Source organism: Anser brachyrhynchus (genome assembly GCF_964034855.1).
Source record: "Anser brachyrhynchus genome assembly, chromosome: 8".
NCBI classification, from domain to species: domain Eukaryota; kingdom Metazoa; phylum Chordata; class Aves; order Anseriformes; family Anatidae; genus Anser; species Anser brachyrhynchus.
In genome coordinates this window covers 17,093,684-17,111,310 of record NC_137702.1, presented here as the reverse complement: position 1 = coordinate 17,111,310, position 17,627 = coordinate 17,093,684, and the positions used below count along the sequence as shown (strand labels likewise).

Sequence of the window (17,627 nt, the reverse complement as noted above, 5' to 3'; positions counted from 1 at the left end):
TAGCTGTGCCATGGCATGATGTGAAATGTCCGAGAGTGATTTCTGTTGCTACCCAGAGGTGCAATATTAAAGGTGCAAAGGTTATTTGGTAATGTTAGCTTTCTGTTCGACCTTAGTATTAGTTTTGTTATATGAAAGCCATTATCTGAGGGCCTCCCTCCCTGCACCCCCAAGTTAACATTAACATCCAGAAATGCTGTTCATAAGTTAAATGTAAGTTTAACTAAGGAGACAATACAGTCCTTTGGATTCCTTTTGAACCCTTTTTGTCATGATCTGCTTTGAAGTAGTATCAGAAATAGCAGAAGTGTTTTCAGTGCCCTACATTGTAAGTGTAGCTCCCCAGTGACATTCTTGGTGCCCAAAAGGAAAGAGACAGCTATTATAACTGCTTTGCCTGTCAAAGCAAAAGTGGTTATCATGCAAAATAAGGTTGCTGACCTCAGGTGCTTTTCAGTTTTTGCATTTATAATACAAGAAAATTGCAAGCTAGTACATATCAAATTAAAACATTTGCGTACGGCAGAAATTTCTAGGTTTTCCTTTTGCAAGCTTTCCTGGTAGCATTGCTTTATCTGAGCAGAGTATGTGAAGAGTTAGTATCGCTAGTAAACTAGTGACAGCATTTATTTTCTGCCCATTTGCAAAGGTGATATTCTGAAAGCTCCAATACTATTTTTTCATAGCTGCTTACAAATTCTTATTGTCTGTAACTATGGTTAAGCTGGTCTAACAAACTACTAAACACAGAAGATAGTTCTGCATTTGAGAATTTGTAATGCATATGTGTTTCTTCCCTCTTCGTGCTTTCGTTTGGAATCCCAGCAACAATCTTTAAAGGTAAAACGATTCCAAACTACATTATTGATAGCAGTAAGTATCCTGTATTAAAAATAGCATATACAGTTTAACTCCCTAGAGGTCTTGAAATAATAGCATCTTGTACACTAGTTACAAGAAATTTGTGTGGTTAAATTCAGACAGCTGCTGGAAATTTATAAACTAAATCAGTGCTAGACACATCAGTGTTGTTTTGAGTGAAACTATGAGGAGGGAGGCTTTCACTCTCTTTAGTTTGTAGGTTAGTAAGCTGGTATAACTCTGCATCTCCCACTTCCTCACATGTGGCATTGTGGTGGATCTGGGAGTACTTTAAAACCCATCATTAAAGTTCAGCGCACACAGTGGATGCTAAAGTATCTGCTGAAGTCTGGAAGGGAACTACGAAGTGCTAGTCTAGGCAACTAGCACTGGCGCAGAAATCACGATTCAGGTTTTGGAAACCAAAACTAATCTTACTAGACTGCTTGCCCTTTCTAATGATTAAATGTTTTCCCTCCCTTCCCTCTGTAAAATACATTCCTTAGTAGCATTAAGTTTTCATATCAATGGAAAGTTTGTGCTTCCTTAAGTAATAAGGTCAAAGGAAGTGATCTTGCTTTTGAATTATATAATAAAATGCTACCTTTCTATTTTTTTCAAAATACCTTTTCTTTCTCTTCCCCTCTCAAAGACTTGGAAATGGAGAATATGGACCAGAAATTATCTGAAAATGATTCACATAAACAAAATTCTGAAGAAGCTTCTTCAGCATCTCAGGATGTTGTTGCGGTCAGTGAAGAACCGGAAGGAGAAAGCTCCGATGTTACTGACCCTGATTCTTTGTCTCCTGCTCATGCAGACAGTGACAGCGTTTCCATTTCAGATCAGGACTCCTACACCCCTGGAACTGATGAGGCTAGTACTCCAGAGCCAGCATGTATGCAAGGGGATAACCAGCCTCAGGAACAAAAGACCGAGACAGAGTCAAACTCCAAAGTTAACTGGGATAATAAAGTACAACCTATGGAATCCATATTAGCAGACTGGAATGAAGATATAGAAGCATTTGAAATGATGGAAAAGGATGAACTATGACTTGTAATAATGACTTGTTAGTAAACAAATGGAGAACTCTTTGGGTAGAAGTGAGGCCCTGATGTCTGAGAACTAGAAAACATTCAGTATTGTGATGAGCAACCAGGTGTCACCTGGAAATTATCATATAAATCCAGCACACACTCTTTTGTTTTGATTTTTTCCTGTTTAAAAATGGGAACGTGCAATCGAAGCATTCGTATGGCTCCACTGCGTGGTGCTGTTACCCCGGGGGGCTCGTCAGGAAACGAGCCCATCTTCTGCCTTCCAGGTGCCAAGGGGTCACACTCTTTGGCCTCTGGAAAGCAAAAGTTAAACGCAGTGGGGCTAACATACCACATCAACGGTTTGGGCGGGAGCACTTCCGTAGGCCAGCAACTGTTCTGGTCGGAGTGAAGGTGCAGTTTCACTGATCGCTACTCCGTTGAAAGCCTTCATTGCTAGCAGCGGGTGAAATCATTTCCGGTTGTTGTCTTTAAGACACTGGTAGAAGCAGTTGGATTTTGTTCTGACATATCATACTGAGACACAGTAGTGTTGCTCATCGCTCCTTCCATCTGTTACCATGAAGAATGACCAAGATGACTTGTGAGTTTTTCCTTCTGCTTTACTTTCAACTAGTGAAACTATATAAACTGAAGGCAGCGTGTGCTTTGTGAGCAGGTTCCATCAGGGAAACGAAGACAGCCCTGCTCATTTGGGATCTAACAGGTAAAGGTTCAAAGTGTGCTATAAAAGCTATGTTTGAGATGGAGGTAAGGTGGATGGGGCAGATGTTGAATACAGGCATTTCCTTTGGCCTTCCAGGTTGAAAAACCCAGTCTACCCTGAGACAGTTTAAACTGGCAATAGTCTCTGAAAGGATACTAGACAGAATTAGATCAGCTATAACAAAAACTTCCTTTTTCTACAATTTTTATTCTAACAGCTTGACTTCATTGTCATTTTTATATGCAACTTCGATATGTGTGATACTTAAGGCAATGAGGCCAGTACCAGTGGTGAAGTGCGACAGTTCTGGCTGTTGGGTCCATAGTTCAAAGTATAGTGGTGTGAATTGTGAGAATGACTGGTATGTTACTGTGGGCTTTGGGAGTTTGTTACAGATAAGTGTGGGTCCTAATTTGTTATCCCTATTATGAAAAGCATTATTTAAATAAAAATGGGGATGCTTAAACAGCTGAGATGTTTTGACTGCGTCCAAAGAAACTGCCAAAAGCTAATTAAGTTGATTTAGATAAACTGCTTGTTAGAAAATCATGGCTCAAAGAATTGTTTTATATCAAAGAATAAATTAACACTGCCTGTATGCTGCACCAGGCTAGAAATGAAGTTTATATTAATCTTTACAATGGATTTTTTTAAAACTGCCCAAATCTGAAGTGCGCCTTTCATTTAGCTGGTGAAATTATGCGTGCTGAATATGCAACTGTTAATTAGTACAGCCATACTGTATTTATTTATGTATACTAATGTACAGTATGAATGGAGAAATCCCAGGCAAATGTTGTATACATGTATACTTGACACTTGCTTTCAACAGGTTCGAGATGCACAGGCACCTTTTGAGAGCATGACAGTCAGTTGGAATACTATCTGTAAATTGAACAATAACTTTAAATCATTAGAGTAGGAGGTAATTTGGAGGAGGAAATGAAGCAGTAGCAGAGTAGTGAATAAGTGTCCTTTTAAAATAAATTAGCTTTCAAATGTAGTTATTCCTTTGCACAGCTATCTATGGAGGCTTGAACTGAGCGAGTAGGGTTTGCAGCAGCTGAGGTTTTTCAGTTGAGGTATTTTTTTTTCTTTTTTTATGTGGGTTTCTTCATGTAGGGAGTTTGACCATGGGAGCCTGTTAAGTGTCCTTTGTTACTCAGAGCCCCGCTCTGCGCCAGACGCAGCGCTCCCCTGGCAGCGCCGGGGCTCGAAGCCACACGGCCCGGGGCAGGCAGCTACGGCACTGAGACCGCCTGGTGCCGGCCACGGGCCTTTGCCCGGCTGTGACTCCTTCGGTCTGCCAGTGCTTGGTGCCACAAAGGAGCCCTTGAGTTCTCGTGCTCTTCGGTGTGGACTATGTCCTCATTAGTTCTTTTGGTGAATATAAAATTATTTTTTATAGGCATAGAGGTCCTCCAGTCATTATGTTAAGACTGTCAATATTGCAACTGAAGCTTATCTTTTTTTTTTAACCTGCAGAAAATTTAAGTGTAGTTGTAAAATTTTACTAAAAGATTAACTTCTCCTTGCCACCACAAGCTCGTGGTTAATCACAGATGTGGATGAAGCGGTTAAGGAGGGAAACCTCTCTCGTTTCAAGGGATTCTGTGTAATCCCGGAGCTCAGTGTAGGTTTGAAGCATGGGTTTGGCGGTGGCCTACCTCAGATAACTGTTGCCCCCTCCCTTCTGGATTGATTTTTGTCGTTGTTGTTTAAGTTTGTTTTACTTGGAAATGATCTTGAGACCATAGCCATGTTTCACAGGTGGGGTTCATGCTTGGTTTACGGAACTGAATTGGGTAAAGTTGGCCTTTTGGGAAAGAAGAGTAAATTGGGGGGAAAGAGGGGACAGTTTTGTTCAGGTTATTTTTACTTTGTGTTTCCTTATGAGGAAATAAGCTGTATTTAACCTTTTCATATCATGCTGAAAGTAGTTCAATTTCCTGTCACTGTCATCTTAAAAAGCAAAAAGAATGTATTAATCTTTTTTTAATCTTTTGGAGATGGGGAGTAAGCGTTCTTTCCAAATTTTTAAGTCTGCTCCACGTGGAATATTGCTCGTGCATCACTAATGGATTATTTGTCTGGTATTGTACATTAATTTGTATAGTATTGAACACTGAAGAATTCAGGAATCTGAGATGGAACTAGCACTTGCTCCATGCCATGTAATTCAGATTAGCCAATTAATTTCTCATTTGATATTAGAGGAATATTCTCAATTGTTTACATTTATTGTTTGTTAATGAAGTTCTAAAACAAGCCCAGCTTTGTTTCTCCTCCTACTGCCAGCATACCTGAAGGCGTTAACATCAGTCATGAGTATGTTGAGAAGTTGAAAACGGGCCATCTTATGCAAAAGGCATCACTCAGAACATAGGAAAAAAAAAAAAACATTCTGTGAATGAAATATTGTATGTTCAGATTTTATAAGATTTTTTTTTTAGCCAGCCCAATTTACAGCCGTATATTTTCTTATGAAAGATGTCTAATAACAGGTGCTGTAACACTATTGTTGGGTTTTACTGTCTGGTGGTAAATGTATACAATATTTCTAAGGGCAACTATGTACTGTGATGTAAAAGTCTGGGCTAAAGTGTATATAATCTGTGTACATAATTGTGTACTTATTATAATTGCTGATTGTAAAGATTTAATAAAATGTAAATATTCTGGTCAAGCTGTTCTAAACTGACACTAGCTTCTGAATGGCCTGGCCAGCTGTGTTTACCTTGATTTTTTAATTATCCTTTTTAGCAAGGCCTGTGGTAGGGACACCAATACTGCTTGGGTTCTTCATTAACAATGCCCCTTAATGAGGGGCTGGTGCTGACTCTCGGCATGGACAGGGCCGGATGGGGCACAGGGAGGCGGGGATGGAGGAAGCAGCAGGCACCTCACCCTGCCAGGAGCTTGGAAAGGGGGTGGTGTTTCATGAGGGTGGCCAAGCACAGGGACAGGTACATGGCGCTGTTATGTATAAATATACATCAAATTTTATACTTCAAATTTGTTGTTTAGAGGGTCTGGTCTGGTAAGTCTCAAAGGAGAGATTTTTCCATTACTGCGTTACTAGCTGCTCTGTGACACCTCAGTGTCCAGAGAAGGGCCACGAAGATGGTGAAGGGCCTAGAGGGGAAGACGTATGAGGAGTGGCTGAGGGCACTGGGCCTGTTCAGCCTGGAGAAGAGGAGGCTGAGGGGGGACCTCATCGCGGCCTACAGCTTCCTCACGAGGGGGAGCGGAGGACAGGCACTGATCTCTTCTCTTTAGTGACCAGTGATAGGACCCGAGGGAATGGAGTCGAGCTGCGACAGGGGAGGTTCAGGCTGGACATCAGGAAGAGGTTCTTCACTGAGTGTGGTTACACACTGGAACAGGCTCCCCAGAGACGCAGTCACAGCACCAAGCCTGTTGGAGTTTAAGAAGCATTTGGACTGTGCTCTCAGTCATATGGTCTGAATTCTTGGTCTAGACGTGTGGTGCCAGGAGTGGGTCCTGGGTTCTTATGGCGCCAACTTGGGATATTTTATGATTCTATGACCTCTGCTCCTGTGAGGCTTTGCAGCGGGACTTCAGGCCTCAGAGCGTTTGAGAGCAAGGTACCTTCTGCCTTCCTCATCCCTTGAAGGCTCCTTAGAGCAGGATGTTCAAAAAGCATTTTGGTGTAATTCCCCTCGCCCCGCGGTTATCCTCCTTGGGGGCACGTGTTGCAGGGCTGCATGGAGAAGGAGGTGGGGAAAAGCTTGCACTGGAAGAAAAGTGTAGAAGGAAAAAGGGTCTGAAAACCAAGGAATGAGAGAAGTTATTTGGTGCTGGGCTTGTAAAGTGAGGAGTTGCCTTTCCAGGGCTGGTGGTGGGTGCACAGGAGATGCTGCGATGGGGACAGCACAGGGGCATTTGGGGTCAGCACACCAAGGGCACAGGTGTGCAAAGGCAGAGAAAGCCATGAGGAAGGCTTTTCACAATCCCATCCTTTGAAGCAACTTTTAATTGCCTACTTAATGCGATGATGTGACCAGTGCTAGTCTCTCTTCTGATGTGTGCTAAGTAAGAGAAAATGCAGCAGGGGTGAGGCTACAGCTGTGAAGTGATGCTGCTATCCCTCCTGCACACCCCATAGTAAAACCAGCTTTAATAATTACTTTATGGCAGTGGTTGTAGTGATGGGATGTAACGTGCAGGTCTGTAATTGGCTTCTCATGGGAATTTCTCAAGCATGAGAGATTCAGTGTTGCCAACTCAATTTTTGCATTTCAGCTTTTTGCATCACCCAGCCCCGGGGGAATTTGGTGGCTCCGCCAAAAAATTCATACTCAGCTGCTGCTCATCCTAAAAACCATCATTCATGGTGGCCAGAAGGTGCCTGGTCAGGAGTCCTGCTTTCTTTCTAAGTGCTCCATAAAAAGGTAGTGTTGATCAACATTTCTAGCAGGCATGGTACCTATAAGATACCATTTGCCTGGGACTTTAAAACACCAGCACAAAGTGAGTCCATCTTTAGCAATCTGTGGGTGCAGGGGAGGAGGGACGGATGCTGAGCACCAGCCCCTGCAGCTGGGCAGCACCAGGACCATCCCGAGCCCCTTCAGAGCCCCACTGGCTGCGAAACCCGGACAGACCTGAGGGCAGCAGTGCAAGTCCGAGAATGAGAGAAAATGCAGAAAAACAGTGACACCGTTCCTTAAAAACCCTACCCGGCTATTTCTCTGCCTTCAGGACCTTTACTGGGTTCAGCCATCATCTCTGCTTCGCTCCAGGCTACGAGTGCTGGGGTTTGTGCTACAGCAGAGATGAAATACTGAGAAATTCAGAGATGGACGTGCTGAACTTGATGTGTTTTAGGATTTCCTCTATGGACCTCTTCTGTGGCAATGACAGAGTAAATGTTGATGGTTTAGGCATGTGCATCATCCCTGCTTACATGGCAAAAGCCACTTTCTCTGCTCCTCACGTTCCAGTTTAAGAAAATTTGTGAACAAGTCTTAGCAAGGCATAAAGGAAAAAAAGGAACAGGATCTGCAGGAAATGTGAAAAAGGCATTTCCCACAAGTGATGGCTTCCACGGCTGTTTTATGTAACGAAGCACGTGGCTCTCATGTTTATTTTAGGGCTCGACACAGGCGAGCTGATTGCCAGCCAGAGAGCATCTCTGTTAAATGATGTCAATCTTCACTGCACCGGCATTACAGCATCATAAAAAATTACATAGCTGCTATTTTGGGTAGCAGCTCTCTCCGACTCAGTGAATAAATACGTCTCCATATGACTCACTCTGGGGGTTTATTAATAGACACAAAATCAGAATGCCAAAACCCGAGAATATCTCTGTTCCCACACCTATCTTTCTAGTTCCTTGCAGCACTTGAGAACTTTTTGTCTCAGGATTATTATTATTATTATTATTTAGAGAGAAAAGGAACACATTTCCTGACTTCTGAAGGCTGGGGGTAGCCCGCGGTGACGCAGGGAGCTTGGTGCCTCAGCCCGGTGCCTGCAGGGCAGCGCACACACCACCCACACTGCACGCAGAGCTAATACCTGTCAGGAAAAGCCACCTTTCCAGGGGCCCATTAAGGTGAGGCTGCTGCTCTCTTCAAATCTTGAAATGAAAGCTCGAGTTCCTCTTTGCCTGATTTAAGCAGAAAGCATTCAGGATTGCAGAGCAGCGCTTTGCCCTGTAGCAGTCGACGAGCAGCAGCCGCCTGAGACAGGCTTAGCTTTGGAGCGTGCAGCCCTAGAGGGGGTTCAGTCATTCAAACGGCTTTTCAGTGATTGGGGTGAAGCTCATCAGTGGGGGTCTCCCACACAACAGGACGCATCGTCCCAGCCCCACCACGTTGAATGGCCATGCTCCAAGGATGTTGTCTTTGACAGCACTGGCAACCCTTTAAATAAAAAAAAAAAGAAAAAAAAGGCAGGTTTTCAGCCCCTAAAAGATTCTGTCAGCATTCACAACCCTGCCAGGGGCGCAGGGAGTGCATCCATGCAGTTATCTTGTGCTGGCTTTTACAAAGCAGGTGACAGGTTCCCAGTTCCATGTGTGCTCCTGATGATGCTGAAGAAGAGGAAGATGCTGATGATGACTGTGCCAATATCAAGCTCAAAGAGAGCATGTACCTGTTTGGTGGGTAGAGGTATGCACCCCCTTTTTAAATAAATAAATAAATACAAAAGAAAAATGTGACTTTTTAAAAAATTCTATCACGGAACTACAGAATGGCCAAGGTTGGAAGGGACCTCTGCAGATCATCTACCCCCCCCCGGCAGAGCAGGCTCACCTAGAGCACATTGCGCAGGATGGCAACCAGGTGAGTTTTGAACATCTCTGGAGGCGACTGCACAACCCTCCAGTGCTCTGTCACCCTCACAGCAAAGAAGTGCCCCCTCATATTGAACCTCCTGTGCTTCAGTTTGTGCCTCTCGTCCTGTCGCTGGGCACAACTGAAAAGAGACTGGTTCTATCCTCTCAACACCTTCCCCTCAGGTATTTATATACATTAATGAGGTCTCCCCTCAGTCTTCTCTTGTCCAGGCTAAACAGGCCCACCTCTCAGCCTGTCCTTGTACAACAGGTGCTCCAGGCCTCTGATCATCTTAGGAGCCCTCCTCTGAACTCGCTCTGGTACTTCTATGTCCGACTTTTATTTTACGAACTTCCACATTTTAAAGTTCCCCTGAACTGGGATTCAGCTCCCTTCACTGAACACTGTGCCTGAAGCAGCACAATAACTTATATATGGATTTTTTCACTCTGTACCTACCCAACTTCTTAGGTAACGTTTGACCTCCAGGTTTCCTCCCCAACAGCAAAGCAAACAGCCTGCCTGCACCTCGTGTCTCCCCATCCCGCCACAGGGCCTTCTTGCTGCACATATGCTTGCATTCACACAGCTCAGTAGGTGGCATTGGCTTTGGAAGATGTTCAAAATTTGTTGGGTTGGACCACGTCAGCTTAGAGGTGGTTACACCGAGCACGTGGTGCCCGGTGCCAGCCAGGGAATGAGGAGGGCATGCCCAGAGGGATGGGTTCACTTGGCAGGCGGCCAGAACCCAGGTCCGCTGCCTCTCAGTTTAGGGGACAAAGGCAAAATGGTCAGGGTAAAATGGACGTGTAAATCACGCATGTTGGACGTGGAGCCTGTGTGGAGTCATGCTCGGTGCTCTGAGAAGTGGCAAAGCCTGCCGGAGCTGCTGGTGGGCAGAAATGCCAACAGCCATTGGACTTCACTAACTTTGGTTTAAGGCTCGTCTTAAATTCATTGCTCAGTGGATGCACACCTGAAGCAGCTGGAAGCCTCTCCAACCTGAAGGGCTGGTGTGTCAGCCAGGACAGTTCGGAGTGGAGCCAACGCTAAGTCCAAAATCAAAGTGACAGCTATCCATCATGTTACAGCCTTGCCAAAGCTGAACTAGCTGAGATCTATTTGCCTTCATTCTGATTTTCATGCCGTGGTGGCAACATTTTTGGAGCCAACCTGCAGCTGCAGGGATGGCGTGAGCCACAGAGGTGCCTGTGGGCAGTGTGCTGAGGAGGTGCTCCGTGCGCTCCGGGTCTGCAGGGCGGGGGGGGTGCAGCCCTGCGGCGAGGCTCCGCGGGGCACGGTAAGGAGCGCTGAGCTGACTCGGGTGGTGGCTGGGGGACAGCCTGCATGGCGTGGGCCTCCTCCTGGCATACAGCAAAAGCAAACCCTTCACCTCCGGAATGACTTCCCCAGCAGATGGGAAAGTGCCCCCAAGCTATATTGGCAGTGGTGGTGACGCTCACAAAGCGTCCAAGGCCGAGCTCCCACCAGCAGTGCGGTCTCAAGCCCACCAAAGTCACTAAGCCTTGTACCTGCAATAATCGCGTTGGGGTTTCCCCATTAATACAGTGGGGACGTGCACCTGGTGGGATTAGCTGCCATTTCAGGAGCCTGCCCTAATTCTGCTTTGATGTGAACAGCAGTGGTAGTTGTCAGATAATTAACCAGCCGCTTTGATGGGCCTTTTAAAGCGTAAAAGCTTCTGATTTCTCGGTTGTAGCAATTCACCCGTCCATCCACCGTCTGCCCTGGGGTTTTCCAGGCCACCCATTGCCCACCATTGCTCCACATCGTGTCAGTGCCCGAGCCCCACACCAGCACCAGGCAAACCCAGCTGGGGCCCCCGAGTCCTTTGCGTGGTGTCAGTGTGGCTCCCGCGCCTGCACGACCAGGTGTTTTGGCAGGGTACTGCCAAGCAGATGTGAAGAGTTAGCGGAAAGGGGATTTTTCTAAACGTTTCCAGAGAGTCCAAGAAAACTTCTTAAAATACACTGCCTCCCACCAGCAAAAGCCTGGTTCTTCATGGTAAAGCATGAGGCTCCATTAAAAAAAAAAGAATTTAGAGATGCCCAGAGCTTTCTGGTGGTTTCTACAGAGCTGAGTTGATGTGGCCATCGCAGAAAATCCCAGGGCAGCTCAGCGAGCCTGCCAGCCGCGCAGCCCGTGGCTCCTGGAGGCGCCCCAGTGGTCGTCTTCTGGAGGGAGGCGTTTTGGCTCAGCTTTGGCCCCACCAAGCTGCAAGGGGACTGGGGCGGCCCCTGCCGCTGCTGTGGGTCTCAACCCAAGGGCATGGGAGAGGAGCAGCTGAACTGGGTGCGCCTCTGCCTTACCCCGCGCTGCCAGGCCCAGAGGAGAAGGGGAAAAAAAAAAAGAAGAAAAAAAAAAAAAAAAGTGCACTGCCTGTGTCCACATCTGAATGATGCAAGATGACACCCTGCAGCCTTCCAAGGTGAAAAAAGTAACAATATGGTTTTTTTTGTTTATTTTATTTTTTTTAATCCCCAATTTAGATGTGAAGGCAAAGCCTTCGCGGCCTCCTGCCCACCACGACCAGCCCTGCCCCTTGGATGAGCTGGGCGCTGCATGGAGGGGCGGAAGGGCTGGGGAGGGGCCACAGGTGAAGAAAAACTCTCAGTAATAAAACAGAAATAAAAGCACCTGACTTTTAGGTCGAAGTGCATGCGTTATAACAGGGTCTTGCATGCAGGCTGAGCACCCCCGAGGTGCTCATGGCCAGGCTGGATGGGGCCTGGCAGCGTGGTCCAGCAGGAGCTGGAACCAGACGGTCCCTAGGGGCCCCCTACAGAACTACAAAATGCCTTCACCACGACCTTGTCCAAGATCCCCGACTATAGCTTGCAGCTAATTTAACAGTATGTCAGACTCCTAAAGAGAAATTTGGCCTGGGATAATTTTCTCGATACTTCTTTTATAAGAAACATTGAAAATCCCATTTACTAATAAGCACAGCACATCAGATGCAAGCAGTTCTCCTCTGCCCACCCTCTTTTCCACCCTGAATGTATCTGAGGCATGGTTCCAAAGAGAGATGCATTTTAAGCTACAGTAATCAGCTTATATTATTATAGATCCTTAGCGGAGACATGTATGCAGACTTCTAATAGAATTTGCTGGGACTTCTGCAAAGGCAGAAGACATAGATTAAAGAGCAACATCCACCTGCGCAACCCTGTGGGGCTGCCTGTGCTATGCGCAAGTTCTTACAAAACCTGGGGATAAGCCAAACGCTGGTTTTCAGCCCCGGCAGGGCCATGACCTCACTCTCAGGCGGTTTTTGTGGCCCCACAGGGAGGTCCATTTTTTCCTTCCTTCCACCTGCTGCACTGTGCTTGCTCTGGACTTATTTTTTCAGCAAGCTGTAGTTCAAGGCTTGAGGAAACAGTTACCCTGCTTACAGTAAATTACCAGCACTGATCTTTGGTTTTCCATATCCCTAAGAGTTTAAGAGCAAGTCTCCAGCCTGACCAGGATGCTGGGTCAGCAGAAAGCCATCAGCCAGCTTCTGCCCAGCACACAGAGATGGTTGAAGAGCCATGGCCAAGGATTTGCTGACTTGATGCGAATAGGTGCCGCCTCCCACGCCCCCAACCCGCTCCTCTCTGCTCCTCCCCCCCCCAATTCAAGTCTGCCCCCATCTTCTGCAGAAGGTTAGAGCAAATCTAAGTCTGCCAACCCTCACCCCAGTCCCACCAGCCTCCTGGGGAGGTGCTGGCCCCACATCAACGTCCGAGGTACCCGCTGCTTCCCTCCAAACCTCCCACCCGTCCTCGTACCTCCAGGCCCAGCAGCAGGATGGGCTACCCAGGCATCAGCAAACGTGGTCCTCCAAAGGCACACCAGCCACATCACGATCTGTACGGGAGACTGAAGTACTTGCTGCTTAACGTCACAAACACATTAAGTGCTTAGGAAAGATGGGAAGAGCGTTTCCGCTCTCACAAAGCTTCCACAATAAGCATGCCATCATCAAGGAAAAAAACAACAACAAAAAGTTAAAACTATTAGCTGGCTGAAAGAAACTCTGTGTAGAAGGAGGCTGGTGTATTGACAGACCATGGAGTATCCGTAACACAGGATTTGTATGCAAAATTTATATAGGAGATGTTTGGTGTTTAGAAAATGAAATGTTTTAGAAGAAAGGACCCAATTCAATCACTCCTGCACAACTTGCAAAGGCTTTATAAAGGACTTTTGAGAGATGGATTTGCAGGGCCAAGCCCCAGGACCATTTATTAATTAAAGTGTTTAAATAATTCAAATGCACAATCTCTTGACTCTCCTTAGCATGGCTACCTGCTCAAGAGCTGATGTAAATCATGGAAAAAAAATACATATATATATCATATGCAAGACTGCAGTTATCACCTGGAAAACTTTGTAACAGGTTAAATGGCTCTATAGCATCAAGACCCCAGGAGCCCTACCCAAGGATGATGTGATGGGAGGAAGGCAGTGAAAAATCATCTTCACTGAGGTCAAGATCTCTGGGATAGCTGCATTGCCAAAACTGCTGCCAAAATGGAGCAAAGATTCAGGGTCTGGCCAGCAACCTTTGACCATTAACAAGTTAAAGATGCATGTGGTGGAATGTGCCAGCGAGGACCCTGATGCTGAGCATCTACATGGAAAACTACTGACACTACGGAGCACTTGAGTTGTCCCAGTCCTGTGATGGAGCAATCACTCAGCTCAAATCGAGGCTGACACGTCCTGCCTACCACGCTGCCCCTGCTGTGGCCAAAAGCAAAAGGAAAGCCCAGTGTGGGGAAGGAAGCATAAGCAAACGGTGTTTTTTGACATATTCTAGGTGTGGCACAGCACTAATGGCATTGCTGGGGGGAACTCACACAAAATCTTTTGCCATGGACTGCCCAAACCCACTCAGAGTGGATGGTGGAGGAAATCTCTTTGGTGACGAAACTCCCTAATATTTTAGAGATTTTTAGAAGTCAGAAGGGATCTTTGAGAGACTCAGTTGAAATACTTTAAGAGAATCTGGTTTGCAAAAGACCCTGAGAACTAGGCCAGTGAAAAATGGAGTACTTTAAAGGGTTTTGGGTTGCGTGCCCAAAGCTGACATCTGCCGCATCAGAAATGCCGCTATAAATGCAGTCTCATGGTCTCTTCGACATACACAGTCCCGCACAGTGCACTGACATCAATACGCTACTGAAACCTACACCCCGAAGATTCACTGAGAGTTTCTGCTAGGGATGCAGGGCAGACCTGGCACTCACACGGTGCCATAGTATGGAGAATAAACATCGGCACAGGTAACAATCTCTTCTTAAAGAATAAATACAAAAGGTGTCTTTTTTTCCTTGAGGTTTTTTTTTTTTTTTACTCATGACAGTATTTGTTAAAAATATTACATCTGCTTTTGAGAAGATAGCATCCTCTCTGTATAATATGGAAAAATAAACTCTACAGGACATGCAACAGATACCCCCAATTGACACAGAGCTGCTTTAAAAGATCAGATCCACAGAGTCAGAAATGTGAAGGGTTGGTTTTGCCTCGCCTGTTCCCAGAATCTTAGAACATTGTGTTGCATGAATGGTAAAAGACAAGAATACATAAAAACAGTAAAATGTTTATTTTCTTAGAAAAAAAGAGATTCAAAATGATTGTGATCACACTCCCATTCGTGCTCAGCAAAGCCAATACTGCAAGCTTAGTCCTTGATTAAGATACCTATTAAATGAAACTCTTTTCCTCTTAAAATACAAATTCCCGCTCCTGCATCACTTCCAGTATTTCAGTGATAACATGCTTTTAATGGATAATAGTTTCTCAGCTTTCTTCTGAGCAGAGAAACAAGGCCTGCCATGGCAAAACATCCCATCTCCAAAGCTTGAAATCACCAGCATTAATTAGCACTCCAGCCCGTACGCGGACTGACAGACAGCTTAAGGGTGTTCTCAGATGCTCGAATGTTCACTTATGGAAGCTTTGTATAACACTACCTTATTAGATAGAAAACAGGCCAGAAGCCTTAATAAAATCAACAACGTCTTTCAGATTAACTTTAAGGATTTGCTGCGTATCTGGACACAGAGAAAGTGAAAAGTTGCAACAAGTTTTAACTAGCAGCAACAAAAACAGTTCCTTACGAGTTCTTAGCAATATTCCTCATCTGTTCATTAAGAAACACTGTAACTGAATGGAGCATATAATGTGGAAATGATCTTCTTCTGTTATGTAGTGCTGTTCGCTCTAGAAGACTTCCAAAAGGTGTCAACTGGGTTGTAATCTATTTACACAGTAGTATTCCTGGTTTGATTGGCAGAATTGGCACTATGTGACATCTTCCTCTTCTGAACAATAATCACGACCCTGTAAGGAAAAAAGCCAGGTATTCTGTAAATCACTAACTGAAGATAAAAATAGCAAATAATACTTACAAATAATATATTTCAGGTCTGTGAAACAAGGACACTTAAGTTCAGAGCTAGGGAGAAATTGAAAAACAGGCAATGGAGTTTGCAGAACTCCTACAACCATTTCTGGAAGATCTGCACAAAACCAGGATAGGAAGTCACTCCCTTTCTGTCACCGTGAATCTCATTATTTTCATTCCCCATACTGAAGCTCAGGGGAGTCCAACACACTGATTTACAGAACTATTTTATGTAAAAACACACCTTGATGTATACAACCTTATAGCGTCATCACTAGAACATAATCTCCTATGCAGAAGCACCAAAGTGCATAATCATATGCTGCTGTGAAGAAGGATGCTGTGAAGCGGCTGTCAGCTGCTGTGAAGAAGGATACTTCATCTGATAACCTGAGCAAGACCTTAACATAAGAGCAAAAGACACAATTCATACTGAAATTATGCTTGCAAAATGGAGGAAAACAGGCTAAGCTTCAAAAACCATGGGTTTTGTAGAGACTAGGTGTGCTACATTTTCTGTCTCATTCAAAATGCAAGACTTGCGGCAGCATCTACCTGGGCATCACCCTTGGAAGGCTGGCAGATGTATTTTGTCCTGCACAAGCTGTTTCTTGCAAAGCGATAAAAACAGGGGATGACGGCACCTGCTGTCCTCATTGCTCTGCACAGCTGGAGCTGAGCTTTTGAATGCACAAACCACCCAAGATAGCCTGAGTAAAACAACGGCTTCAAAATCTGGTATTGAAAGTCTCAACATCTGGCTTCCCTTTGGTCCTGTGTGCTGGGTTGGGTCACCCTAGTGCCTGTGTGAAACATTCCAGAGGCCGAGCAACGGACAGGCAAAGAAGGAGAGGACAAATGTGAGAGTCTCAGACCTGCCAAAAGTGTAAAAGCTCAATTCTCTGTAAGCAGAAGGGACCAATTCAACCCTGGTAAAACAGGTGAAACTCTACTAATACCAGGGATACCAAGCCGACCCACAAATTAAAATGGTTGACTGTGCTGTCTGGAAAGAGGAAGACAAAAGAAAAGAAGGAAAAATGAAAAGGGAAAAATGCATCTTGATGCAATTTGCCTGGGATGCACAACTGATGTAGGGTACCAGCCAGGAACAAAGGTTGGTAATTAAAATCCTCTGCAATGAAAAATACCACTGACGATGGTGGGGTTGCAGAGCTCACCTTGCTGGAGGGTCCCCCCCTTCATCTCACTCCGTGTCCTGCTCATGTCTCCAGCACCCACACAGCTCAGCACGATTAGTCAAAGGGCATTCTGAGTATGACAAAAAAATCCTAGGAGACTAATCAGCCCTAATTCCAATTCAGCAGTCACTGATGCAGGAAGAAACAAAGAAATGCATTTTTTAAGTAGAAGGTTTGATTCAGGAAAAAAGAGTTGCTGATGGGATGCAGAAATACTTCAGAGTGGCCAAATCCATTGGTTTTCTCTGTGCTGGGGACCACGATGCATTTGGATACTAATCTGGTGACGACGAAGGCTGTGTCCAACACGCTTCAGAGTGGTGAAGGCCATTAGAGGCGATGAATGGCTGCCGCTTGGGGTGTGTCCGGCAGATTCACCCATCTGGTCCCCTGCTGCCCATCACTCCCCCGCACGCCCTGCATGAACGGCCACCAGTGCTCAAGCAGGCCCGAACTACCGAGAGCCGTCTTACTTTTCTTCCTTCCCATTCCTCCCGCTGTTCTGCTTTCCGGTTCAGACCCTGACAATGAAGCACGCTGCTCCAGAAGAGGAAGGAAAGAAGCTGAAGCCCAGGGTGCTGAGCAAGGCCCCGCCGCGCTGCAGAGATGCCGCCTCTCCTTGGGTGCTGGCAAAAGCCAGGCTGCTGCCACCAGATGCTCCAGTCCCATTTCTGCACCCTTGGGGAAGGAGCCATGTCGATGTCTAGGAGGCGGCCTTCAAGGCCATGTCCCTCGGTGGTCGCTGGGCTGCCGCCGAGCCTGCCGCCAGCCAGCTCCTTCCACCTAACGCATGTGGGCAGCGTGGCACAGCCCAAAAGGGGAGGAGAGGAAAACGCTGGGTTGAAACACCAGCGGCACCTCCTGGGCCTTCCTGAAGTGTGAGGTGCAGGCCTCGCACCCCCCAGGCTCTGCACGGAGGGACCCCAACCACCTAACTCAGTGCCCACGTTACGGCGGTGTCCGAAGGCAGAACGGAGAGCTCCCCCCCACCGCCCACAACGCAGTGCTACGCTACGGACTAAAATTGCATTTTTGTTGCAGAGAAATGCCTCAAGGCTGCCGTTG

General features: G+C 46.0%; 2 protein-coding genes across 3 annotated transcripts in view; one reads left to right on the top strand and one right to left on the bottom strand.

Annotated features, from left to right (window-relative positions):
- EDEM3 (ER degradation enhancing alpha-mannosidase like protein 3) overlaps nt 1-5,314 on the top strand; it is a 33,298-nt gene extending 27,984 nt beyond the window's left edge. Inside the window, exon 20 of the mRNA XM_080602320.1 lies at nt 1,514-5,314. Within this exon, the coding sequence (XP_080458446.1) occupies nt 1,514-1,917 (404 nt within the window). The 3' untranslated portion in view covers nt 1,918-5,314. The remainder of the gene's footprint in view (nt 1-1,513) is intronic.
- Nucleotides 5,315-14,533: 9,219 nt separating this feature from the next.
- LOC308199002 (uncharacterized protein C1orf21) overlaps nt 14,534-17,627 on the bottom strand; it is a 106,364-nt gene continuing 103,270 nt past the window's right edge. For both annotated transcript variants that reach the window (XM_080602364.1, XM_080602363.1), the window contains exon 6: nt 14,534-15,296. In XM_080602364.1, coding sequence (XP_080458490.1) covers nt 15,258-15,296 — 39 coding nt within the window. In that variant the 3' untranslated portion in view covers nt 14,534-15,257. The remainder of the gene's footprint in view (nt 15,297-17,627) is intronic.